This window comes from Ascaphus truei, chromosome 17, assembly GCF_040206685.1.
Source record: "Ascaphus truei isolate aAscTru1 chromosome 17, aAscTru1.hap1, whole genome shotgun sequence".
Taxonomy (NCBI): domain Eukaryota; kingdom Metazoa; phylum Chordata; class Amphibia; order Anura; family Ascaphidae; genus Ascaphus; species Ascaphus truei.
In genome coordinates this window covers 36,436,789-36,463,731 of record NC_134499.1, presented here as the reverse complement: position 1 = coordinate 36,463,731, position 26,943 = coordinate 36,436,789, and the positions used below count along the sequence as shown (strand labels likewise).

Sequence of the window (26,943 nt, the reverse complement as noted above, 5' to 3'; positions counted from 1 at the left end):
TGCGTTTGCAACCCTTATTTAATGTGTTGCATTTTTGAAGATATCTGCAGACCAATTAGTTGCAGTTTAGTAGCACCGGGAATACACTGTCACTGCCTCTACATTCAAAGAGGCTTCTCTGCAGAACTTTTGTTTATTCAGTTTGACTCTATCGCATGTACTGTAGATTGTAATAGTAATGAAGTATTCTTTATCTGGATCATATTCCCAGACTAACTTTTACACACCATTAGACTCTAGGGTAGATTGTTCTGTGGGATTTTACTATCTTTAATCTTGTAGATACCGTTGGGTTGCGGTAAGGATAATAACCCTATGTTGCTTATCGGTGAGCTGCTGTGTTCAAGTGCCAATATAGGTTTTTTTTTTTTTTTTGTAAATATTTTTCCTTTATTGGTGTCATACATCACGAGGGTACATATTATCGATACTGGCTCGCAGGCCAACTTGTAAATACGGCGCAGTGCATGTACATGGCATAGAAGGGGTAAATGACACTCAATAAACCCTTTTTCCTTCTTTCAGTAGTGAAAAAGAGAGGGGGAGACGAAGGAAAGGTGGATAGTTGGGAACGACTTTGGAGAAAGAGGGGGGGGGGAGGGGTTAGGGTTCGTCGGCCGTAGGGGGGGGGGGGGGGAGGGGGGTAGCTGAGGGGTTTATGTGGGGGTTGGAAGCCCTATCCAGGGTTCCCAGGTAGAATAAAATTGTGGGGTTTTTTGCTTTAACATTGCCGTCAGTTTTTCCATGTTCATAATTCCGTCTATTCTGGAAATCACGGTTCTTCTAGAGGGGGCTTTAATTTTCTTCCATGCCGCCGCGATACAGCATCTCGCAGCTGTCAGTATTGCTGCCGCGAGTCTGGCCGCCGGGGCAGGAAGGTCGTCAATTGGTTTTCCCAGCACGTAGGTCAGCGGGTCCAGGGGTATTTCTATATCCAGGGTCTCGGTCAGGAGGCCCTGGATCCGGGACCAGAATCTTTGGATCTCCGGACATGTCCACCAAATATGGGGCATGTCCCCCCTTTGACCACAACCTCTCCAGCATTCGTCTGAAGTGCCTGGGTAGATTTGGCTCAGTCTACTCGGGGTCAGGTACCAGTGGAATAATATTTTATAGATGTTTTCTTTCGTGACGGAACAAATTGAGGTTTTGGTGGCTGCCTCCCAAATATCCTCCCAATCCTCAAGGTCCAAGTTGGTGTTTAGGTCTTCATTCCATTTCTGCATGTATTGGTGGTTAGGGGGGGGCTGAGATGCTTCGAGCGTTTTATAAATTTCTGATATGAGGCCCTTTTGGTATTTGCCTTTGAGGCAGAGGGTCTCGAATCTAGAACGCGGCGGGAACTTGAGAGTAGGGGATTGGGTTCTTAGGAAATGTCGGATCTGGAGGTATTGGAAAATGGGCAGGTTGGGGGACGTGAATGTGGTTCTTAATTCTGGGAGGGACATGGCCTCATCTTTTTCCAGCAAATCCGCAACCACTCTGATGTTTAAGCCTTGAAATTGGCTGAATTGGAATCGGGCGCATCCGGGTGGGAAGTCCGGGTTCCCGAATAAGGGGGTCAGTTGAGAGGGGGTTGAAGCTAGGCCATATTTCCCTTTGGTTTTTAACCATGTCGACCTCGTGCATCTCATTGCCCCGAGACCAAGTCTCAACGATTTCCTGTTTTTGAGAGCTGGGGACCACAGTAGGGTCGGGAGGGGGTTCGGGAAAGCGTGGTGTGTCTCGATCTCCAGCCAGCAATTGGTGTCGGGGGAGCTGTTCCATACTACCGCCTGCCTCAGTTGGGCCGAAAGGTAGTATCGGAGTATGTCCGGGGCCCCCAGACCACCTCTCGACCTCGAGGCTAATAGGACCGATCGTGGGACCCTGGCTCTACGTTGTTGCCATATAAATTTTAATATATGGGCCTGGATATTCCTTAGTTCTGCTAGTGGAACAGGGACGGGGAGGGTCTGAAAAAAGTAGAGCAAGCGGGGTAGGATGTTCATTTTGGTGGATACTATCCTTCCGAACCAGGAGATCTGGTGGGATAGCCAGGTCTCAAGATCTTTTAAGATCTGGCGGAAGAGGGGGGGGTAGTTAATTTGATACAGCGAGTTATATGAACTTGCTATTTTGATTCCGAGGTATTTGATGTGGGAGGTGTTCCATTTATATTTAAATTTCTGTTGTAGGGCTGACCATACGGGGTTCGGGAGGGAGATGCTAAGCGCCTCTGACTTGTCAGTATTGACTTTATAGTCTGATAGTTGGCCAAATTCGTCAAGGAGTTTTTCTAAGTTAGGGAGGGAGGTGAGGGGGTCTGACAGAGTGAGAATTATGTCGTCGGCGAACAGGGATATTTTGTATTCCCTGTCTCCGATTGGGATACCTTTAATAGTGGGTTCAGTTCGAATTCGGGCGGCCAGGGGCTCTATGGATAGGGCAAATAGTAAAGGGGAGAGGGGGCAGCCTTGTCTGGTGCCGTTTTGAATTTTTATTGGGTTGGAGCGGCCTCCTGGGAGTTTTAGTAGGGCTGTTGGATTGGTATAGAGGGCCCGGACGCCGGTAAGAAATGGTCCGGAGAAGCCGAATTGGCGCATCGTTTGGTCTAGATAGGACCATCTGATGCGGTCAAAGGCCTTCTCCGCGTCGAGACTTAGTATCAGGGCCTGGGATTGTTTGAGGTGCACGTGGTCTATAATATCAATAATTTTGCGGGTGTTGTCAGAGGCCTGTCTTCCTGACACAAATCCCACCTGGTCTATATGAATTAGCCTTGGGAGAATAGGATTCAGCCTGTTTGCTAGGATTTTGCTGAAAAGTTTGAGGTCAGAGTTTAGGAGGGATATTGGGCGGTAGCTGGCGCATTGAAGGGGGTCTCTACCCTCTTTATGAATAATAGCCAGATTGGCTGCTGACATAGTGTCTGGGATCTGTTGGTCTTGCATAAAGGAGTTGTACATTTCTAGGAGGTGGGGGGACAGGGGGCCTACAAATTTTTTATAGTACCCGTTGGAAAATCCGTCGGGTCCGGGTGTTTTAGCTAATTTAAGTGAGGATATCGCTTTTTTTAGTTCCTCTAGAGTTATTTTCTTGTTTAAGAACTCAAGTTCTTCTTGAGTGAGGGATGGGAGGTTGCATTTGGATAGATAGTCGGATGTATTTTTGGCGATATCTTTTGGCATGCTAGTTGGGTGGAGATTGTAAAGATCTGTGTAGAACTCTGCGAACTCATTCGCGATGTCCTTCTCGTTATAGGAGACTAGGCCGCTTTTAGTTCTGATCTTTGTGATCTGGGACTTTGTCCTCAAGCCTCTTAATTTGGAGGCCAGAAGTTTGTCCGCTTTGTTGCCCCTATCGTAGAACCGCTGTTTGGTCCATTTCAGGGCTCTCTCTACCTCGTCAAGTTGCAACACTTTTAGGTCGGATCTCGCTTTCTCAAGTGTTCTGAACACCTTTTTTGATAGGGATTGTTTGTGTGAGTGCTCTAGCGCTAGGATTTTATCTGTGAGTTCCTTCTGGGCTCTCTGTTTAAGTTTCCTCTTGTAGGAGGCTATTGATATAAGTTCCCCTCTGATGGTGGCTTTGTGGGCCTCCCACAGAGTTGCTGCTGAGGGCACTGAACCTTTGTTTATTTGGAAGAAGGTGAACAGTTTTTGTTTCACTGGTTTGACTACTAGTGGATCGTTGAGAAGCGAGTCGTCGAGTTTCCAATTGTATGTTAAGGACTTGACGAAAGGTAGAGAGAGGGTGAGTACGATAGGGGCATGGTCAGACCACGTTATTGGGCCTATTTCGGAGTGGGAGGATGCCTGGAGTACATTATTGGTGCCCAGAAAATAGTCGATCCTCGAGTAAGACTGATGGGGGGTTGAGTAGAAAGAGTAGTCTCGCTGACCCACGTGCTGGGCTCGCCAAATATCTGTCAGAGAGTACTCCCCGAGGATATCTTGAAATTTTTGGGCTTTTGTCTGTAGTTGGATGGAATATGGGGCAGTAGTTTGGCCTGATCTGTCATGGGCTGGGTTAAGTACCATATTTACGTCTCCGACTAGGAGAAGGGAAGAGAGCGTCGGTTGGTCGAGGGTGCTAAGGAGGTTCTGTAGGAATTGGGTTTGGTTGGCGTTTGGGGCGTAAATATTTAGGATGGCTAAGCTCCAAATCTTAAGAGCAAATTAGCACCGACCACCTTCCTGAAGAAAAAAAATGAAGAACCCAGTACATGGCTAGATAAACCAAAAGGTTTCTATGGTTGTTATGCATGCAAAGCATGCACGCATAAACACAAGGACAAATTCAATTTTAAATCTCACACTACTAGTGAAATTTTTAAAATTGAGGGGTACATCAATTGTAAAACTGACTTTGTCATCTATCTTTTAGAGTGTCCTTGTGGTCTCCAATACATAGGACGTACCTCAAGGCCTCTAAAAGTACGGATTTTAGAGCATATTTTAAATATTAAGAAGGGTATTTTAACACACAATGTCTCCAAACATTTTTATATGTGCCATCAATCAAATCCCAATTTTGCAACTTTTAAAGGTATTGAACATGTCCCAGTACATTGGAGGGGGGGCAATAGATTAAACACTTTAGCGAAAAGGGAAACCTTTTGGATTCATAAGTTACAGACCCTCAGTCCAAAGGGTCTGAATGTTGACATAGACATTGGTGCCTTCTTAATATAATAGTTTGCACACACGTTCTTAATTAATATCATCGTTCTTAAAATATTGTCTTTTATAATATTGTTCTTATATAATATGTGTTTTTAACTACAATATGGTGTTTTTATTATGGTAATTTTAATATCAAAGTTCTTAATATAATTTCATTAAGAGAATGTGATATTTGTATTTCAATAATAATATAGAAAGTATTTGCTTCTAATTTTGTTTATCTTCCTCATCCATTTTAGAACTCCGTCACTCATTGCGTCGTTTTTAATATATTTTTCATATATCTTTTTATATACTCCTTTTTACATCATCTTTTGTTTTAAATATTATGAATTAAAATCTTATTGTTTTATCTGTTGTAATAGAAATTGTAGTAATTGTATTGGAGAATATGAACTTTTTATATTGCTTGCACTGTTTAAAATAACTGACACACACCGTCATTACCAATGATATGTAATATTGCAATCAGCTGATAGGACCCCCTAATTAGCTCTATGTCAATTTATGATGGACTATATATATAAGGGAGGACCTATGGGGTTAACCTATTCGATTCCTGAAGAAGCCACAGCGAAACGCGTTGAATCGATCCGCTGTGGGAGGTGATTGTGCTGAGGAAACCGGGAGACAACTGCTGGCAAACCAGTAGGAGACGGACACACCAGGCAGCCTCTTCCGCCCTGACTTACGACACCACAGGACGTGACGAAGGTACCAGTGACGTATGCGGAAGGGCTCCTCCGCTCCAGGAACAACCGGCGTTCTCCATTCACAGCTGTCCTCTCCCACGAACCAAATTTTATTACAAAATGTGAGTGTATTATACATATGATTATCGATTGCTGCCAATACAATTTTAGACTATACTACTCTATTGTGTGTTCTCTCTTTTACTTTTACATACCCCTGGGAGGATAACTGAACCACCATAATACAAGCTTCCAGTATCAGCATACCACTCTGAGGGATTTCCATTAAAGGGCTCCCATCAGAGAGAGAAGGGTCTCTGATACGCTTATATTTGATAGTGCAATCTGTGAGTACCACTACTACAGAGAACATTTTATATATATTTTTATATCATTACCATCTGCACTATTGTATTTATTTTTCTTTTTCATAATCCTGAGTCACCCAGCGCTCCGCTCCAATTTGAAAATCTACACAAGAACCATCTGGACCTGAACAGTCCATCCTAAGGGTGTAGAGCTGCTTTTTTATTCATTGTATTGCACTTTAATATTTATATAATTTTTCATACACTGGTGAAGGTCACTAAACACAATTTTGTGCACTGATTATTAATTATACATCACTGTCACGTATATTATATAGTTATTTAATTATTCACTTTGAGAAGCGCCCGGTTTTTATTTTTTTCTTGGCTAAGGGGGAGCCTGAAAGCGTACCTTGGAGGAGTATGTACCGTCCCTCGGGGTCCTTAGTTACTGTCGTCAGGGCAAATGGTATGTTGTTTTTAATCAGGACGGCCACCCCTCTTTTCTTGCTGGGGGAGGAAGCGAAAAACGCCTGGGGGTATACGTGTTTAAATGTGTTTGGCGGGTCTACATTGTTATAATGGGTTTCTTGGATACAAATTATATCCCCTTTAGTTTTTTTAAATTCTTGAAGGGCTAGTTTGCGTTTGCGAACCGAATTAAGGCCTTTGACGTTCAGGGAAATAATTTTGATCGATGCCATCAGTGTGGGGGGGGGGGTCTTAGGGGTAAGCCCCTGTCCCTGAATTGTTCCCATGTCAGGGTTGGTTCGTGCGTCTGTTTGGGCCTGTGGGGGGTAGTCTTTAGTGGTCCCACAAGGGGAATTGGGTGGAGGTCGACGGGGGGAGGGTGGGGTGGTGGGGGAGAGGTGGGGGGGGGGGAGGACACAGGAGGACAAGAAAGAGAATGGGCTGTCTTGGAGCCCGAAAAAGGTTCCTCTTGACATTTTGATGTCAAGGGGATGGGGAATAAAAACCCCTGGGAGAACTTTCGGGGCGTCACTCACGGACCGTAGCCAGAAAGAAGGGTCCAGCACCCCCACCTCATTGCTTATGGGGGGGGGGGGTCCCTTGTAGGGGAGGGCACCTCTGGCTTATGGAGGCCTTACTCTCCTTTGGTTTGGGCCATAGACAATCTTTTACATCTTTAGTAAACATTGTTGGGGAAGGGTGAGGGGTGGGGGGGTGGATGGGGGGGGGGGCAAGGGGGGGGTGAGGGAGGGGGGGAGAGGGGGGGGGGAGGGTTGGGGGGGAGGGTTGGGGGGAGGGTTGGGGGGAGGGAGGGGTGGGGGGGGGAGGGGGGAAGGGCAGTAGGGGTAGGGGGTGGGGGGGGGGGAGGGGGGGAGGGCGGAGGGGGGAGGGGGGAAGGGCGGTGGGGGTAGGGGTGGGGAGGAGGGAGGGGGGAGGGGTGGGGGGGGGGGGAGGGAGGTAGTGGTAGGGGTGGGGGGGAGGGGGGGGAGGGGAGGGGGGGGAGGGAGGTGGGAGGAGGGGGGGGGAAGGGGGGGGGTGAGGGGATAGGAGGGAGGGGATAGGGGGGGAGGGGGGGGGAGGGGGGGGGTAGAGGGCAGGGGTACACGGGGTAGGGGGGGGAGTGGGGAAGAGTTAGGGAGAGGGGGGGGGGGGAGGATGGGAGCATATAGTATACACATAATTAGCATCTAGATTAAACAATGCTCTCGGGGGGAGTCCTCCTCCCAGTCCAAGATTTCTCTTGTACTTTGCTAGTATCAACTGCTCATAGGATATACGATCAAACGGTGGTATATAGCAGTATAGGTTGGGTTGACATAAGACATTTCTCCTCTGGGGGGAGGGGGGGAGCATATAGTATACATACATTTAGCAGCGAGTTTAAACCTTGCTCTCTGGGGGGGGTCCCAATCCTAGGCCAAGGTTTCCCTTGTACATTGCTATTATCAGCTGCTCATTATATACACATTCAAACATTGGTATATAACAATACATGTTGGTTCGAGATAAAACATTTCTCCTCTGGGGGGGGGGGAGGGGGGGGATAGGTGGGGGGGGGGCGCCCTGGGGCAGGGGGGGGAGCATACATTGTTCGTGTACTTAACAGGGGATTTAAACAGTGCATTCGGGAGGAATCTCAATCCTAGGCCGAGGAATCTCTTACAGAGTGTAATTTTCTTCTATTCAATCAGTAGTTGTTCATATATTGGCATATATCTATACAAGCTGGTTAAACATAGTACAGGTCTTCGTTTATGGTGGGAGGGGGGCAGGTGGGAGGGGGGCAGGTGAGGGGGGGGGGAGAGCTATCCGCGACGGGGAGGGGGGCGGGAGGGAGACTTGGGGGGGTATCTAACATGGTGTTTAGTCTGGATATTGAGGGGGGGGGGGTAGAAGGGGAGGGGGGGAAGGGGGGACATATTATGTATGTCCTTTTCTATTGTTTGGGGTTAGCCTCCGAGGGGGTCTTAGTTTTGGGTCGGGGCGTTGTTAGGGGGTGTATAGTTGTAACTTACTGAGATTTTTATAGTATGTCTACTGCTGTGGGGAGAGCTATAGTGTCTAGTGCTACTCCGGACCAGTTCAGGGGGGGGGGGGGGGGTGTATATATGGGGTGAAGAGGGGAGGGGGTGGAGGGGGGACCGGGTGGTTCAAATTGGGACCATACAATTGTGGGTTCAGTTGGGAGCCATATAGATCTGGGGGAGAGCTTCAGTAGAGGTGCACAATTGAGACAAGACCTTGAAGGTATACATCCTTGTTTTGGCGGGGAGAGGGGGGGGGTGTGGCTCGGGGGGGTCGCGGTAGACTGGGGTAGTAGGGATTCCATGGGGGATATCCGGGTACATCACTTTTATCGTAGGGAGAGACGGAGAGAGAGGGGGGGGGGGGGGGGGAGATTTCTGTTCATACAACCTGCCACTTGCGGGAGGGGGGGGGGGGGATGCCTCTGGGAGCGGATCACGGGATGCAGTGTCCATAGATGAAGTCTCTGGTTCTGCTGACTTGATTCACGGGAATCTTTAGGTTGGGGATCCGGTGCACCTCTTGTCCATCAGGAGCGCCGACCGGACGTGCTTGTGGAGGTGTGCAGCAGCCGGACCGCGTCTCCGGTGCTTGGGTCTCCGTAGATGCAGCCCCGGGACGCGTGAGTGACGCGAGAGGGACTCGCCCCGCAAGGATCATCGCGGATGCCGTTTCTTCCCGCTGCTGTCCGAGACACCGCGGGAGGAGCCTCGGTTCCCCTCGGACTCAAGAGGGGGCGGAGAAGGTAAGTGGACATTTAGCGTATAGGGGGGTGGGGAGGGGGGGGCTAGGGGGGTGGGGAGGGGGGGGCTAGGGGGAGGGGAAGGGGGTATGGGTGGGTTATGAGGAGATAGTGGCGGGGGGGGGGGGAAGAGTGGTAGGGGAAAGGGAGGAGAAGAGGGGGGGTGGTGAGGGGTGAAAGAGGGGCTGGGGGGGGGTCGGGAAGGGGGAGATAGTTTCGTGGGGTGTAATCTAGGGGACCTCGTGGCCAAAGGGTTGTTTTATTCATTGAGGGTTCTTGTGTTGGGTATTTGCTGATGTCTTTAGGGCCTCTGGTTCAGTGTGGGATGACTGTGGGGGCCTCTTGTGGTTTTCATGGGTCTTGCAGTTGGCTGGATCCTCAGGGTTCACCGGAGACGCTGACTCGCTAGTCTCTCCGATGTTCGGGGGACTTCTTGGGGGGTCATCTCCGGCGTCTCCTCAGTGCTGAGGCGGTTGCTCTTCTGCGGTGGGAGAGGGATCCCCAGCGCTTTCAGAAAGTCCTTAGCGCCTTCAGGGGTTGTTACTGTGTGGTGGCGGCCATTGCGGAGCACCACTAGTTTGAAGGGGAATCCCCATCGATACTTTACCCCCTGGTCCCTGAGATAGGAGGTAAGTGGGCGCAGCGCATTTCTTTTATTCATTGTTATTTGGGAGAGGTCGTTGTAGAGTTGGATTTGTACCCCATCCATGGTCACCGTTCTCAGTTCTCTGGACGCTGTCATGATGCGGTCTTTAGCAGAGTATGCGTGCATTCTCAGCACCACATCTCTGTGCCGGTTTGGGTCCGATGATTTCTGGGCCAGGGCTCTGTGGGCACGGTCTGTGTGTAGGTCGTGATCTGATAGATCAGGGACGAGCTGCAGGAAGAGTCTGCGGAGGTATGGTTGGAGTTCTTCGTGGGTGATAGTTTCAGGGATATTTTTGAGGCGGATGTTCTGCCTCCGTTCCCTGTTCTCCATATCCTCTAGTTTGTCTTGTATGTGTCGGATCGCATCTCCGCATCTCAGAACCTCTTCGTGAGTCTCAGCCTGCTCGTTTGAGACTACCTCCATCTTTACTTCCAGATCTTCTGTCCGCTCCGTCAGTGCTTCCACTTCTGCTCGGATGGTTTGGAGGGCCTTTTCCGTGTCCTCCTGAACTCCTCTCCTCATTTTAATAATTAAAGCGTCAAAAAAATCTTTATTTAAGACGGGGGGATCTGAGTCAGTCGGGCTCTGTCGGCCGCTGCGCACCTCGTGTTCTGGTTCTTCACCGGCGCCATCTTGCTCCTCGGGGTTGATCTCAGCTAGGCGTTGCGCCGGAGGGAAGAACTTGGTGACGGGGCATTGGCTCTTTCTCTGCGGCTTCCCTGCCATCTCTCCAGTGTTTGTTCTCGGTGTGGGGACGATTTTCGGGGTTTTTGAGGTGTGGGATAAGCTTATTCTGATGTCTGTATTGGTGAGGGCGCCGGGAGCTCTTCCACTAGCAGACCATCGGCTGTGACGTCACCGGAAGTCTCCCGCCAATATAGGTTTTAAGCATTATGTTTTCTATCTGATACCATTAAATATCCTTTACATTGAGTGGAGGTGGTGATACCCGAACTGGGACTCCATCTCTTACCAGTTCTTGAAGTTACACCTTTTCAGTTTATAGTGAAGGTTGAGTGCCTAATAGAGGGATCTATTTTTGTTTATAACTAATACATTATCCCTATTTGCACCCCTGCAGTACACTACACTATCCCGCTGAGCAGGGGCCACTCTTTCTTATCTCCAATCATTTTTCAGCCTGTCAAATCGCCACGGTATACCCGGCCCTAAAAGGAACTGCACACATTCTCGTGTGCGCCCTGTTGCATGTTGTGCTATTCGTGTTGAGAACTGGTGACATGCACGCACATTCATATTCTTCTTTCAGAAAATCTTCATTTGATATTTATTTTGACTACTTTGAATTGGATGTATGGAGCAAAGATGCATTTGATTCACGCTCCTTGCTTCGGTTCTGACACCCAAATTGATTTTGTCTTGTTTTTTGATTCCTCTCCTGAGCTTTGTAGACTAATAATATTATTTACCACGGTCTAATCTCATGCTTTGCCTCTGTGCATGGAGATTATAAACTGTGCTGCAGTCTCCAAATGGTAAGATAGGGAACTGTAACTATACGCTTTACCCCAAAGGAGGAGCAGCTGCTTCTTTGAGTAGTCTCAACTCCAAAAGCGGTCATGAGGCTGTCCACATGTCTCGCTAAAGTTCCCATCACAAGATCATCTAATCTCTAGCAACATTCTGTGTGTCGCTTTCCGTTTTTAAAGCTTTATCAAGGTGCATTGTGCAGCATTTAGCCACTAAGCCACTGATTGAGCCTCCTGCGCTGAAGCAGGGATCGCCGTAAACTCTAATCAGTTGGTGGCCCTTGAGGAGAGGAGATGAGCACCACTGGGTTAAACCAATGTATGAGAATTCTAAATCCTCTCTTTAAGAAGGTTGCCTTTAAATGAAGACGCCGTTACAGGGTTGCAGCAGCAGCAGCCCAGGTGAACCAGGAGTAGGTCCACAGATGGAATATCCGGTAAAAGACTTGGGTACTAGCAGGTCTTGTTTGTAATGGGCAGAGTGTGGACAGAAACGTAGATCCGGTGTGTTATTAATACATCTATTCACAAGGCCTGTGAGTGTCGGAGTCTCGTCCGGAGGTCTTTATATACCGTCCCATACTTAGTTTAGGTAAACGTTTCCTATTGTGTTTGAAAGTGACCCTGTCCATTGATTTTAAGCACGCATAGAAATAACCTTTACTGCTATTTAATTGCACCTCTTAACTGCACTCTGCCTTATTTAGGGCACTTGTATGTGTTCCTGCTGTTTCTGTACCTATCTCCCTATTATACTATTAACATGGTAAAGTCTTTGTGGCACAGATTGCTTTTTGTGTTTATACCTTCATGTTGTTACCCCTTCATGTTGTTACCCTTCATGTTGTTACCCCTTCATGTTGTTACCCCTTCATGTTGTTACCCCTTCATGTTGTTACCCCTTCATGTTGTTACCCCTTCATGTTGTTACCCCTTCATGTTGTTACCCCTTCATGTTGTTACCCCTTCATGTTGTTACCCCTTCATGTTGTATATGCAGCCATGTGTATTTTCGTTTGGCCGTGTGATTCTTGGTTACTCGATGGGTACATGGTTGGTGCTACATAGAAACCATCTTCTGTCTCCCATCGCTTGTATCTGATGAGGCTGCCTCTGACATTGATGGTACACGGCTCTAATGTTCTATATCGCTGCTTTCCGAGGAATGCAGAAGTTTAGCTTTAATCGCATCAATAGCTCTTCTCTACATCCTTTGTACTGGAGGGGAACATTTGTTTGGAAGAGCCCGACTCACTAAACCTAATGACATGAGCAGAGATGTGCTCCGCTTTGGGTTAAGTTCCCGAAGGACGGGTTTTATGGCCCTTTACATACTGCAACCTATCACTAATTTTTTTTAAAATGATGGAAAAGCAAAAATTTGCAAAATTGTTGGAGAAAACGGGCAAAAAAAATTGTTAGGCAATTTTAAAAACGTTTGCACAACTCTGTTAGGGAGATATACATGGCAGCATTAACCGCTTCATTCCTCAATGTGTGTCAGGCCCCCCATGGCAGCTAAGGGGTTAAAGAACCTCTCAGGCCAGTAGTGGGTTAACTCGTTATAGATGTATCCTCGTGAAAATCCTGTGATTACACAAACAATGCCGTGTTTTTAGCTAATGCCTGCACTATTGCGGTGGCATGTTTCCTGCAGTTGTAAGATTGTGGCGCGTCGCTCACTGTCATTTTATCCTTGTGATACTAAGTCAGCCAAACGGATTGTCAGAAAGGAAGTATCTTCTGTGAGTGAGAGGAGACTTCTAATACGGATTTCCTAGGGCCAATCGGGTGATCCAAGTTGTCACCAATGATGTATCTTTAATAAGAAGCGCATGTCTCTGTCAGAGCCATAGCTCCAAGACCATGAAACCTAGACCCCTAGGGGTGTGCGCCTGGGGATTATTTGTTGTTCTTGGATTTTCTTCCTCCTGTTACCTGCTCCGTGTCTGGTTGATTGCTTGGTCCTTCTCTGAGAGACAGCTGATTGGTCGGTTTCTCGCTGGGAAGCCTTTGCTTTGCAGGGAGGTATGTGATTTGGTTGTCGCGCTGAGCTGGCGGCCTTTCGGACATTCCTTAGGCCGCTGCCCCAGTGCCTTCTACACGTGCGCTGTGCGTACAAACATCGCCCCTCAACGGGGCTGGGCCCAGTAAGTACCTTTGCGAGGAAGGTGCAACCGCGTTGTACTACAATTTTTCCCAAAGACAATGAAATTGAATTTAGAAGTTGCGACGGAGGGGTGGCCACAACCCCCCTCCCCCCCCACCAGCGGTTCAGCCAATGAGGGCAAACCAGCTGCGTGAGGTCATTGCCACGCCCTTGGAAAAACCCAGCCACCCCCTCCCCCTTCGCAAACTCTGCAGTCTTGTCCCAGACTGCAGATCGCGGTGAAGCGCTGTGCACGCACTGCCCTCCCACCGGGCGCACGTGCTTCAGTGCACACTGGGACCGCGGCCTAAGGAGGAGAGTGTAGGCCGCATTGTGTGGGTATAAGAAAGTGATGTGAAGGAGAGTAGGGGGTGCCAGAGGGAGAGAGAGATGAGGGAGGGGGTTGAGAGTAAAGTCACTGATGGTGTGAGTGTCATTAAAATTTGTGGGGTGGGAGTCTCTGTGACTGGGGATGGGGGTTCAGCCTCACTGCCAAATGGAATTATTGATCGGGTGAAAGTGGGCACCATTATTTATGTTGACTCACATAGTCTGCAATGGAAAAGATCAGTCCAGTGTACTGCAACCCCGTTACTTTAGCTAGTAATATATAAAGCGTTCGATTCCAGCTGAAAGATTTGGCCTCGCCGTGATCGGACTGGTCTCTGAAATGGAGACTTCGGCTCAGGAACCGTTGGCAGCTCCTTGTGGCAATTTTTAACCCAAGTTATTTCTCTCTTGTTCAGTTTGCCGCAGTTCAGATCCCCTGGCAAACCGTGGTCAAGGAATTTCCTGCAATAAGAGCCGGATCATTGAATCCGCTGGGTCGCGAGAAATACATTTCTTAGCCGATGCTTAGCGCAAAGTGAAATCGGCCACGTCTGGAATGTACCAGCAACGCCTGAGACGGGTGCGCGAGATTCTCGGAGGGGGGGCGCGGTGGTTAGAGGCGCCACGCTCTTCCCCAAAGCATTTAAATTAAATACCGGGGAGCGTGCGCGAGGCCTCTAACTCACTTACCTGATCTCTGGTGGCTTCTGGCAACATTGCGTCAAATGACACAGCTTGCCGTGGCGTTGTGACCTCAATGTTGCTCTGTACCATGCTACATACAGCTCTGTGTAATAATTTATATTATAATTGCAATGATTAACCTCTTAAGTACTGGAAAAGCCAACAAGACATTGGTCACAGATATATTGTGCCTTCCAGCACTAAAGAATACATAGTGCGGAATGCAGTCCGACCTCGTCTTAAGGTTTGTTTTTTTTAGCTTCCTTTACTTTATAACGTCCTCTGCGTTCTGGTGACTAAGCATTTTCTGTGTTTCCTCTTGGCCTCATAATTCACTTTTCCTAATTGCCAAGAACTCCAAACTACAGCGAAATGCGTCTTTTTTTTCTTTCAGTGTTTTTTGTTATTTTTTGTTCTTTTCACTATCCTTCCTTTGTCACACTAAAGCAGCTGTAAATTTATATATATTTATTTTTTATATATTTTTAATACCCAGCATATTTCCTTGAAGCCGCAATCCAAGTTGAATTTTTTTGCATTCATTTATTATTTCTTTTATTACAGGATTGAAGCAGGGGGTCTTCGGAGCCGAACCGTCTTGGTTTCAACTCCGGGGACCCCCTGCTTCCGTAGATACTTACCTCCTGTAGGTGCCGATATCTGGCAAGTTTAAAGCTCCTTTGAAAGCATTTAGTACACCTGTGATAGATGTATATTTATTTACATTAACCTTCACTTCGTTCCAGTGTAAAAACATTGCACTTGGCTGCCTGAGCACTGCAATAATAGCAGCCCGTCCAGGGGCCGCTCTGAGGGACGGGTTTGGGCCCCAGGCCGCCAGGTGCGGGTATCGTGTGTGTGTGTCTGTGTGTGTGTCTGTGTGTGTGTCTGTGTGTGTCTGTGTGTGTCTGTGTGTGTCTGTGTGTGTCTGTGTGTGTCTGTGTGTGTCTGTGTGTGTCTGTGTGTGTCTGTGTGTGTCTGTGTGTGTCTGTGTGTTTTGCAGTGCTAGGAGAAAATACTGAGCAGGTGATTAAATACAAAATGTGTGGGTTAGACACGTAAGGCTTTACAACACGCCTTCTGTGTAGCTCTGAGAAAAATGCTGTAATGGGGAATATTTTACTGTTCAAGACACAATAATTAAAATGTGTGCACTATTTTTCAATATCTCACTGTAATGTTATATGCAGCCACAGCATTAAATACTGTTAGCCTTGTTTTTAGAAATATAAGCTCTGCCGCTACAGTAGTATTTTTTAAATACATACAGTAGGGCCACCAACAGGTTTTAAGGATTGCCACCTGTGCTGAAGCAGGGATCTCCTGACCACCTGACTTATTGGTGACCCTTGAGGAGTTGGCCATCCGTGCAGTAGGGTAAGTGGGCTGGGGTTCTTCGAAGTCACAATAAGCAGAAGCGTTTCCCAGAAGTTTTAATTTCTCACATCTGTGTAAACATTACTTAAAGTACAGTTCCCTTTCTTCGGTTTCACCTTCCCACCCCCTTTTTTAAATCCCACCTCACATGGGTGGGTAGCAGGGGGCTCCGGAGTTGAACTGCCCTATTTTAAGCTCAGGAGACCGCTGGTTCCAGAGGTACTTACCGTCACCTGCAGGTGACAAAATGGAGGTTTAAATATCCCACATCAGATGGGCCAATAGGAAACCGCAATATCCTGTTGCGGCTTCCTATTGGTTCATGTGACACGGGGGATTTTAATAGAATGACGTACCGGTGCTACCTGTTCCTCTGAAATGACCTCGGTTCAGCTCGGGGAACCACCTGCGGTCCGTCCTCGAGGGGGGAGAGCGCCTTTAAGTCTAGAATGGCTGTTCCTTCTGTGAGGGAGGTGTTATTACTCTATAATGACACCTTGCTATATTGGTCAATTATGATTATTTTTCCACCTTTTCCCCTGAAAAAAAATAAATGTAAATGTTGAATACTCCTGCCCCGTGAGGGAGCCTTGTGAGGGGTTTCGGACAACGTTTCTGGCAAATAATATCTGTTGAGCCAGACGATCTTTATTTACTGTCAATTTCTACAGTATGTGTCTAGAACGGAGGTTCTCAACGTGTTTTAAGAAGGGGTACATCTGGAGGATTATTATAATCTTGGGGGACCCTTGCTCATCAGTTTTCACTTGCACAGACCACACTCGCCCCCTTTTTACAAACTCCACGTTCATCCCCCATCATACACACTCCATATGCACCTTTTTCCTCAATACTATCTATATTGCACACTCACCCTTCACATAGCACACACCCCTCACAATCGCACACTATACATTCACCCAACTTTATACTCGCACCCTCTTACCTTCCCTCTCCCCACACATCACTCACCTCTACCCACACACACCTTGCACACTCGCACCTTGTTATGCATACAGGCACTCCCCTCATATACACACACACACACACACACCAGTCTAACCCCATTTCTTACTCACTACACGCCTTCCCTCTCCGCACACACAGCTAGCAGGATGTTTCCCACGGCGGCCACGGCTCCCGTGGCAGAGAATCACATAATTTCTGCAGTGTGATCCTCTATACCAGGGGCGGCCAACTCCAGTTGTCAAGGGCCACCAACAGGTCAGGTTTTAAGGATGTTCCTGCTTCAGCACAGGTGGCTCAATCAACGACTGAGCCACTGATAAAGCCACCTGTGCTATAGCAGGGATATCCCCAATACCTGGCCTGTTGGTGTCTCTTGAGGACTTGAATTGCTCTGTAGAGATCTTGCGTCAGTTTGTTTGCAGGTTAATTAGACTGAAATAGACTGCAGTGATTGCAAATGGGTTACAGCTAATAAGATGTCACTATTTTGTTTTCTTTATAGGAATACATCATACGTGTCCAGAGAGGGATATCAATGGAAAACAGCTGGCAGGTGATTGCATTACTGAATTATACTCTTCTCTTAAGCAAAATCTTCTTCTTATTGCAGAATGATCACAAGATGAGCTGTAGTTATATACTGTATATACAGCATAAAAAACGGCGATCCCTTCCATTTGCATACTTACAGAAAGCAATGGCAGTCTTAGTATTGTGTTAGAGGCTATTTCTGTTGTTCTTTGCATACTGATAACCTTCTATACCAAACCTTGAGCCATCAATCAGCCCAATCGGTCTTATTTGGACCGGAAAACATGAGAAGGTTGTATCGCTTTTCTATCACCTTCCGTGATGATACAGAAACACTGGTGCTTTTGCTTCCCTCCTCCCCCCCCCACCCCCGCTGTTTGCAAATTTTAAGTAGGGATAGTGACTCCCCAATATAACCACAATAAACTAAGGTCTTACTACAGTATGAGACGTTTCTGTGAGAGCACGACCTCCGCAGATGGGAATTAACCTCAATTTTGCTACATCACACACGGCTCAATTACAAATATTTTCCAACACCAGACTAAATTAAAATATTCACCTTTTGTTTAAGGAATTACTTAAGATTAGGGGTGGCTGTGTTCATTGTGTTCTTACTGTACATGTGATGTCTTGTCTTTCAGATTGTGAGAAGATACAGTGACTTTGATATGCTGAACAATAGCCTGCAGGTAAGAAATGTACAGTCTACTCAACCTTTTTTTCACTTGTAATTTACTGGATTACGAAGTGGATCAGACCCCCCCTCTCTCCTATAATAGCAGTTTAACCCTTCTGCTGCTAAAGCAAATTGGGCCTGGGTGACCAGTTATCTCGGCCGCCATATTATAACCGGTTAGATTGTGAAACTCTGAGTTGCTTTTTAATCTGGACAGCAGAAGGTGTATCTATGTGGTCTTTTGTTACACCGTGGGTAAGCTTTGGAGTTGTATAACAGCGGTGTTATAATTTTGAACGGGCGCTCAACTCCCGTCCTCAAACACCGCCCCCCTCCCCTTCCAACAGGTCAGGTTTTCAGAATATCCCTGCTTCAGCACAGGTGGCTGATTGAGCTGAAGCAGGGATGTCCTAAAAACCTGACCTGTTGGGGAGGGAGCGGCTTGACGACTGGATTTGAGCCCCCTGGATTAGGATACTGAATTGCCAATACTGTACACATGCATTTGCTGTTGAGCCGCTCTATGTGTATATAAAGTTGATCTGCATAGCGTTCTTTCTCTATTTCTGCATGAGCAATGGCCGTCCGAGTGATGCACACCTTTCATCATATGGTTGAGATTTACTTTCCTCACTTAACTTGTTAACTGCTGGAAACACTTGACTTGTCAATGTCTTGGTGGTCCCTTGGGCAAACTGGTGTCCTATTAATTGCTGATCTGTTGCAAACAAATGAAAGCTGACTTGTGTGTTTTGCCAGCAAAATAAGTCATATTTTGCATATTGACAGTATCACAGTGAAAATATTTACTTACAAAGTTCATAAAAAGTTCTTTGGTTTAATCAATATACTGCTAAAATGGCCGGCAATGCACTGTGATCAAGTGTTGTAGCCAAGGGATTATGGGCAATTAAGCTTCAAATAACGTGTCCATGTTTAACCTTAAAATCTCAATTTAATATGAGCCATTGCTTTGTTCAGGGAGTGTCAGTTTTCAGTGTTGTTATTGTTCAGGCCGCGTGTTACTCGAGGTTTGATTCACCGCAGATTGCTTCATTCAGACGCGAGTGATGAAATACAGTAGAGGGGTGCTCCAGGTTCTCCTTGATGTTCACACAGGGGGCTGTTACCTGCACAACTTCAGCGTGTTAGAATCGTTTTTTCAGAGTAGGTTTCTTCTCAGCCTTTCGAGATTGGACAGAGTTTGTATCGCATAGCAGCCAAAATACCCTTCATTTCGGTTTGCACACAAGTGTTGGCTTGTTGGAGACTGTCTTGACTGCTGTGCTGGCCACTGTTATTCCTGAGCTATATATAAGGGCGAGATGCGATGGGATTGCGTCACTGGTCTGGCCTCATATACTGTTATTGCAAAAGGCTATTTAATTTTCCATCTGTTTAGCTCCCTGACGTGTCTCGTTTTAGGAGTAATTGGAGAGCAGCTGCTTTCTCTTGCCTGTCAGACTGGATCATCTGCATTGCTGACTTCTAACACTACTCCGCAGCTCTGCACTTTCTTTTCATTCTGTCTGCTTCATTTCCTCTTCATTGATACTTTCGTTTTCTTCACAGCGAGCCTAGCTTTCTCTTGGGTTGTTTTTAATTGTAAAGAAATTTGGCTTTCAGGGCAGATGGTTGCTAAACTGAGCACAGATGTAAAAAAGGAGGTACATTTTTTAATGTGTCAAACGCACATAAAGACAAATCAAACATACAGTACAAAGTACAATACACTTTGTCGACTTGGCCAGTTTATTTTAAGGTCTATTATCCCGAAAGAATTCTCTTAAATGGTCGACACAGGAATACATTTGAGCAGCTCTCCTCAACCTTTCGCGGCTGTGGTTTTCAGCGCATTATACATGTGATAGAGCACTTTTTTTATAAGGCTGTCAGCAGTCTGAGATGGTTATTTTCCGTGCAAATTGGACTGAGATCACTTGTGGCTTTAGTGTCCTATATATTTTCGGATGGTTTCATAATGATATCAAATAGACATGGCTTTTTGAATTGACCGTCCATATTCCTCATATGTATTCTACAAAATACCTAGAATATAAAATGGCTCATTCATATGGAGGTTTGTAATAGCTCAGTGTGTGCGTAGAACCATTGATAATGTCAGTTTATTGTAAGAGGTTCGTCCCAAACCATTTTAACCCCTGGAGGGACACACTTTCAACATCTACAATTTGGAAGGGCCACCAAGGTATTGCAATAGGTTAACCAGCATCTTTGCCGGAATGACCGTGGCACAATATTCGTTCATTGTATTACTGGCCCCTTTGGACCAAATGGTTAAGGAAGGAAAATAATATAGACTTTGTTGGTTAAATAAAAAAAGTCAAACGACGTTGTGCGCACACAACATTTTGCTTACTTTCCAGATCTCCAGTCTAAGCCTACCTCTTCCTCCCAAAAAACTAATTGGGAACATGGACCGGGAATTCATAGCGGAAAGACAGAAGGGACTTCAAAACTATCTCAACGTGATCACCTCAAATCACATCCTGTGTAATTATGAGCAGGTGAAGAAATTCTTAGACCCAAACAGCTATTCTGCAAATTACACGGGTATGTAAACCTATGCTTTCTTTACAGCTTTAGAACTATGTCACTGCACTTCTAGTGCCCTCAATCACAAATTGTCAGCTATGCTACAGCTTCCATTGCTTAATAACATTGTCCTTCCCTACTAATAAAATATAAACAATGAGCAGTAGTGTCTGACTGATCATTGCTGACCATCGGATTAAGTCACATTAGCACTTACTGATAGTCTAAATCAGGGGTGGCACCAACAGGTCAGGTTTGAAGGATGTCCCTGCTTCAGCACAGGTGGCTCAGTCAACGAGGGGAGGTGGGTGGCTCCTTTTTAATGTACTTTTCCTACTAAAAAAAAAAAAAAAAAAAAAAATGTGGCTTGTGGTACTTGGATGGTACGCTCTATTCACACACTATAATGGCACTATTCACAGCTCACTATAGAATAGCATGTAGTAACAAAGGAGGGAGCGGGAGTAGGGGGTATGATACCTTTTATTGTACCCACAAGTAATTTATATGTTACAAGCTTTCTAATCTCGCAGGGTCCTTCATCGGGTAACCCTGACCCTGAGAGGTGGGAAAGCCTGTAACATATCAACTACTTGTTGGTACAATAAAAGGCATCATACCCCCTTCTCCCTCCTCTGTTACTACATGGAAGAAAGGATACACACGGCCCCCCACCCTTCTTTGCTTATAGAATAGCACTGAAACATTGCACATTGTGTGTAAACTGCGGCCGCAAGCTGATTTTGCAAACTCGCGTGTAGGAATCATCGCTTAAAGAAACGCTCTCATTGTCTCTGCAGAAATCGCCTTACAGCAGGTATCCATGTTCTTTCGATCCGAGCCAAAGTGGGAGGTTGTTGAGCCACTAAAAGATATAGGTAAGCTGCTTTACAGAACGGGCACAGCACACTCCCCCAGCAGCAGGTACCAGATCCATGCTGTAGTATTCTCACCAACCAGGAAATTAAGATTCATTTCACATTTGTCTTTTTTTTGTTCAGGTTGGCGACTACGGAAAAGATATTTTCTAATGAAGTCTCGAAACCAGCCAAAGGAGCACCTTGTCTTAAGTTGGGTAAATAGATTGGCTTGCTTTTATAAGTGCAATTGCTGTTCAGTCCTTCACAACAATGCACCTAGAATCACCAGTAGCCATCGCAGTTTAATGTACAATACCTGATGTTGCTTGAATGAATGCAGTGTTGTGTTTGTCTTTATTAAAATGTGTACCTCTTCCTGTGCATGTTTTATAGGCCGATCTGGGTCCTGATAAATACTTGCAAGATAAAGATTTTCAGTGTGCAATAAAACTTCTTCCATCTTTGTCTGTAAGTATATATATATTTTTTATCTTTGGCTTCCTGCCAAAGTAAAATTGATCTTTCAGATAAAAACTACCCTGCTTTGTGACTTCATTCAAGTCATAATTTAAGGATAATTCACCAATTCATATAAATGACTCTTAATTTAATGTACATTTTGTGCTAAGGCGTATCCTCTGTGTTGCAGTGCATAATCTGCTCCTAGTGACTTGGGAGATCTTTAAATCAACAAATTGTGTTCACCAAGGACTCGCATGTTGGTTCAGGTATCACAGGGGTGGCAAACTCCAGTCCTCAAGGGCCACCAACAGGCCAGTTATTCATAAGATATCGCTGCTTCAGCACAGGTGGCTCAATTAGTGGCTCAGTCGTTGACTGTTCAACTCCAGTCCTCAAGGACCACCAACAGATCAGGGTTTACTAATATCCCTGCTTCAGCACTGGAGGCTCAATCAGCCACTTATTGAGCCATCTGTGCTGAAGCAGGGATATCCTGAAAACCTGACCTGTTGTGGCCCTTGAGGACTAGAATTGGCTACCCCTTGGGTATCACTATCTAGAACAATTGCTTCATGGAAATGTGCTTCCCAGCTGCTGTCTGGATGCAGGTTATAACTGCATCCATTGGGGCTCCTACTTATACAATACATAATCAGCGACCACTGAACTCATACCAATCAGTATTTTATTCTAGGGTGACCAGAGATACAATGTATAAGTGGCTCTCGCTCTCACTTTACAACACAATTTTCCTGAAAATAGCTACAGCCTTCCAAAATAACCTTGACACTCATAGCTAAAATAGCTGTACTTGACCGTACTTGTGCTTTAGGAAGAAGCCATCTCCAAGATGTAAATGTCACTGCTTTCCACTTTCCTGACGACACACGGCTGTGGAGCTGTTGTACCCACGGTCGAGAAGATTTCAACCTCATTTAAATGAGTGGGGGGTTTAATCTTCCCTAGCAAGAGTGAGACCGCTTCATAATGTATTGAATATGGACCTATGCTCTTGATTGTGTCAGAGCTTTTCATTGAACGTGCTTCCCCCTGCAGCGGAAAATGTCTGTTCAGGAGGCATTGGTAAACCTCATCAGCTGCACAACCCACTGGAATTGGCAAGGAGGCATATCCAGCACAGCCGCCTCTGTAAATATGCTTTGCTCTGGTTTATTAGCTGTTCATTATATGCCTCTAGGCCTTTTCTGTAAAAGTAATAATGGACAAGTTTTCCTTGAATGATACGTTGCCGTGTAATCCATGCGGCTGATTTTAAATGCTTCACAGCAGGAGAGGCCAACTCCACTCCTCGGGGACCATCAACAGATCAGGTTTTCAGGATATCCTTGCTTCAGCACAGGTGGACTGAGCCACTGACTGAGCCACCTGTGCTGAAGCAGGGATATCCTAAAAACCTAAACTTGTGGTGGCCCTTGAGAACTGGAGTTGGCCACTCCTGACATACAGTATCTGCAAATGTATTTATTTATTGGATCTCTAGATATTTTGTTGGACATTTGAAATTGATGATCTTCTTCTTTTCAGCACCCTTACATCTACCGTGTCACATTTGCAACAGCCAGTGAATCCTCCGCACTGATAATAAGGCAATTTAATGAAAAGGGTACACTCAAGGATCTGATCTACAAGGTAATTATAATGTGTACGTGCAAAGTTCACATGGTAACACAACTCCTTAACACCGGGACATTTCCAATCTAGATTGGTCTTGTTTGATATGCGTTGGCAATGCTCCGGTTCCAAGAAATTTTATCATTATTGGAGACTTTTGCAAAAAAAAAATTCTTATCGGTCTGATGAACGAAACTGCCAAGATTTGATCCGCAGCTGTGTGCTTTTTGTTTTGTATTTTAACTTTTTCTACATTCTGAAAGAGCATGAAAACTTTGGTTTGGAGTTTTTAGACATCCAAAGTTCTGGCGAAACTGACCAAATTGACTCAAGTTCGCTGCTTTTGCTTTTAGGCAAAAAATCGTCGCTCCTCGATATGTCAAAAAAAAAAAAAATTTGATCGAAAGTTCGATTCTATAGTTTGAACTTTATGTGCAGCTCCACCCCCTGGCAGTGGTGTTAGGGAAGGGGAGTAAGGAGAAGTGTAGCTACTAACTAGTTGGGTGTTAGGCAGCGAGAGTGAGGGAGATAATGAATACATTTGTATTTTTTTAATGGAAGGTTCTGCCCCTCCTGTCAAAAAGAGGACGGGATTTGCCGGCTCTAAGTGCTCCGTGAGTGCTGCATGCAGAACCGCACCGGAAGTGGTAGATGTACCGGTTGCTTTTGCTGGTATATGTAGCAGCAGCGGTAGTACACGTGGTGGCTGAGTGGCGTTTGGAGGAGATTCTTCCACATTCTTCCACTTCACTCCTGGGAATGACAGTAGCCCTGTTTTGGTGGGAGCAGGTCAGCGTGAGGCTGGGGTGGCTTCTATGTAGGAGAGAGAGTCTGCCTGGGACGTCTTTGCTAGCAATAGTCTCATCTTCGTCATGCTCAACTGATTCCGTCTTGCTAGTGTCGCTGAGTGTTAATGCATAAGCACATGGCGGGCGTGCCCTTTCACAGTCTCCGAATGCACACTGACTTTAAGCGCTAGGCAAACTGAATTTAAATTAGGCAAACTTCTCGTTTACCAAAGAAAAGGTGAGGTTTGCTTGTTCTTAAACTCAGAAGTGTCTGCACATCTCTACCTCTGTGGTGTCCCATTTGATGAAAACGTGTAATATGCAAACATCTCATTTACAGCACACTTGTCTTTCAAAGACTATTAATGAACATATGTTCCTGTCCGAGGGGCTGATACTACGTGTGCTGAAGCAGCCAGCCGCGCTGATTTCGGCCAAAATTCCCCATTGAAATGCTGCTTCGGCACATGTAGAATCAGCCCCTTCATCTCTTCAGGTAGTCATTTCCCTACAAATGATTAGTATTGTATTGTATGTCTTTATTTATGTAGCGCCACTAATGTACATAGCGCTTCACAGCAGTAATACACGTGACAATCTCGTATAGATAACAAATAATATAAATAACACATAAAGGGGAGAAGTGCTTCAGACATGACAGTAACATTTTGGAAAGGAAGTCCCTGCTCTAAAGAGCTTACAATCTAATTGTTTGGTAGGAAGTATAGAGACAGAGGGCATTCGGGTAAGTGCGCCTGCAAGGGGCAAAGGTTTATGTATTCGGTGTAAAACTATCACTCCTAGAGCTACTCATATGCTTCCTTAGTGATTGCCGTTTGTGGTCAGTCCATGCTGAACTACCCACATCCTTTATTCATTCTTCAAACTCCTGTCCTTGCAGCAGATTGGCAATTAATTCTTCACACACAAGACAACTTGAGTATTCTAAGAATGCATTAACCTCGAAACATACTGCACCTATTTGCATTAAACCAAACTGCTGCTGCAGCATGTAAAGTTCACGAAACTGGTGATGAGCTCTTTTAAGTTTACCATTTCCAGGGGTGGCCATCTCCTGTTCTCAAGGGCCATCAACAGGTCAGCTTTTCAGGATATCCCTGCTTCAGCACAGGTGGCTCAATCTCTGATTAAGCCACCTGTACTGCAGCAGGGATATCCTGAAAACCTGACCTGTTGATGGCCTTTGAGGACTGGAGTTGGTCACCTCTGACCTATTCACATAGTATTTTTTTAACTAATAACATTGCTGGATGTTTCTTCCAGGACATGCATGGAAACAAGTTGTATATCTCATTGTGTATCTTACTGCCTGATTTGGTGTGGCTGTAATTAGCCGTTTTGTTTTGAGCTTGCCTGATAACTTGCCATCCCCTTTCTGTAGGCAAAACCTAAAGATCCCTTTCTGAAGAAGTACTGCAATCCCAGGAAGATTCAGGGTCTGGAGCTCCACCAAATCAAAACCTATGGCCGACAGATCTTGGAGGTATCGTTCTACACTGTTACCATTTCTACATCCAAACGTGTGAAGGGGTTGGGCTGACTGACCTTTTATTTGGCCAAATGACAGGACTTAGATCCCACAAACGTACATATACATGCAATATTGTTATTAAGTTTAAAGGGATTTCAATAGATTGCAGGGTTTAGCGCCGCCATGGGGTGAGAAGAACTGCCTTTGGCTAATTAAACCCACTGGCAGCCCAAAAGAGCAGCAATGCATTGTGGGGCCTCCGTTGGCTGCAAACTGTGAAGAAGTAGCATGACGTCACGAACGAGTCAGGCCAAGGTTTAAACCCCTGCCATGTAAAAAAAAAAACTAGCTACTATAGAAGCTTGTGCCGCATTTTTAAGTCTTTGATTGAGCCACCTGTGCTGAAGCAGGGATATCCTGAACACCTGACCTGCTGGGGGTCTTGAGGACTGGAGTTGAGAACCCCTGTTCTAGCCCCCCCCCCCCCTCAACATAACAGTAACAGCTGGGACGCTCCTGTAGCATCCCGTTGCTAACTGTGTTTAAAGGGTTGTGATCCGGTTCTTTTATGCTGCTGCTTCTACATCTTTGAGTGTTTGGGATGCTCCTCTTCAAAGTTTCCGAAGCATAACATTTCGGAGTGCTTGCATATTACTACAGAGAAACACTGCTCAACGTGGAGTATTGTATGCAGCTGTAGTACAGCAAAGCTGCATTGATCTTGTAGCGTTCTTTCACTGTAGCCGGCTTAAATTGCCTTCTTGTTTGAGTCATGCCTGTGCATGTCCAAGCCTTCCGCAGCAACATTGTATCCTATGGAAACCCTTAGGGAGGAGAGGGAGGAGAGGGAGGAGAGGGAGGAGAGGGAGGAGAGGGAGGAGAGGGAGGAGAGGGAGGAGAGGGAGGAGAGGGAGGAGAGGGAGGAGAGGGAGGAGAGGGAGGATTTGCTCACACTTCCGTCCCTATTTGCTGTTACTTAGGTTCTAAAATTCTTACACGACAGAGGGTTCCCTTACGGACATCTTCATTCGTCCAACGTGATGCTGGAGGGCGACACCTGCAGGCTGATGGATTTGGAGAACTCCCTGCTGGGACTCCCATCATTTTACAGATCCTATTTTTCGCAGTTCCGAAAAATTAATGTGAGTTGGTGGGTGTGCGCCGAGCTATTGTGATATGTAAACGGCTGTGTGTCAATGTGACAGACGTCGTATGGTGACGGTTCTCATAACATACTATAAACAGAATGCAGCCAATTAGCACAGTACTATGTTGGATCAAATGCTACATTATCTACTGATACTATGAGGAGTAAGTCCGAAGTCATATGGTGGTGCACATCCATTGTAAGCTTGTGGAAGGAGCAGGGCCGGTTTAACTACGAGGCAAA

General features: G+C 46.0%; 1 protein-coding gene across 6 annotated transcripts in view; it reads left to right on the top strand.

The window, feature by feature from the left end:
• Positions 1–26,943, top strand: part of PXK (PX domain containing serine/threonine kinase like) — a 58,815-nt gene that overhangs the window by 12,145 nt on the left and 19,727 nt on the right. For 5 of the 6 annotated variants that reach the window (XM_075574793.1, XM_075574792.1, XM_075574791.1 and 2 more), the window contains exons 2-10: positions 17,056–17,106; positions 17,729–17,776; positions 20,151–20,337; positions 21,120–21,197; positions 21,321–21,394; positions 21,573–21,647; positions 23,187–23,291; positions 25,464–25,565; positions 26,534–26,695. In XM_075574793.1, coding sequence (XP_075430908.1) covers positions 17,056–17,106; positions 17,729–17,776; positions 20,151–20,337; positions 21,120–21,197; positions 21,321–21,394; positions 21,573–21,647; positions 23,187–23,291; positions 25,464–25,565; positions 26,534–26,695 — 882 coding nt within the window. Of the gene's footprint in view, positions 1–17,055; positions 17,107–17,728; positions 17,777–20,150; positions 20,338–21,119; positions 21,198–21,320; positions 21,395–21,572; positions 21,648–23,186; positions 23,292–25,463; positions 25,566–26,533; positions 26,696–26,943 lie in introns of those variants that run through there. The other variant, XM_075574797.1, reaches the window with a different exon arrangement.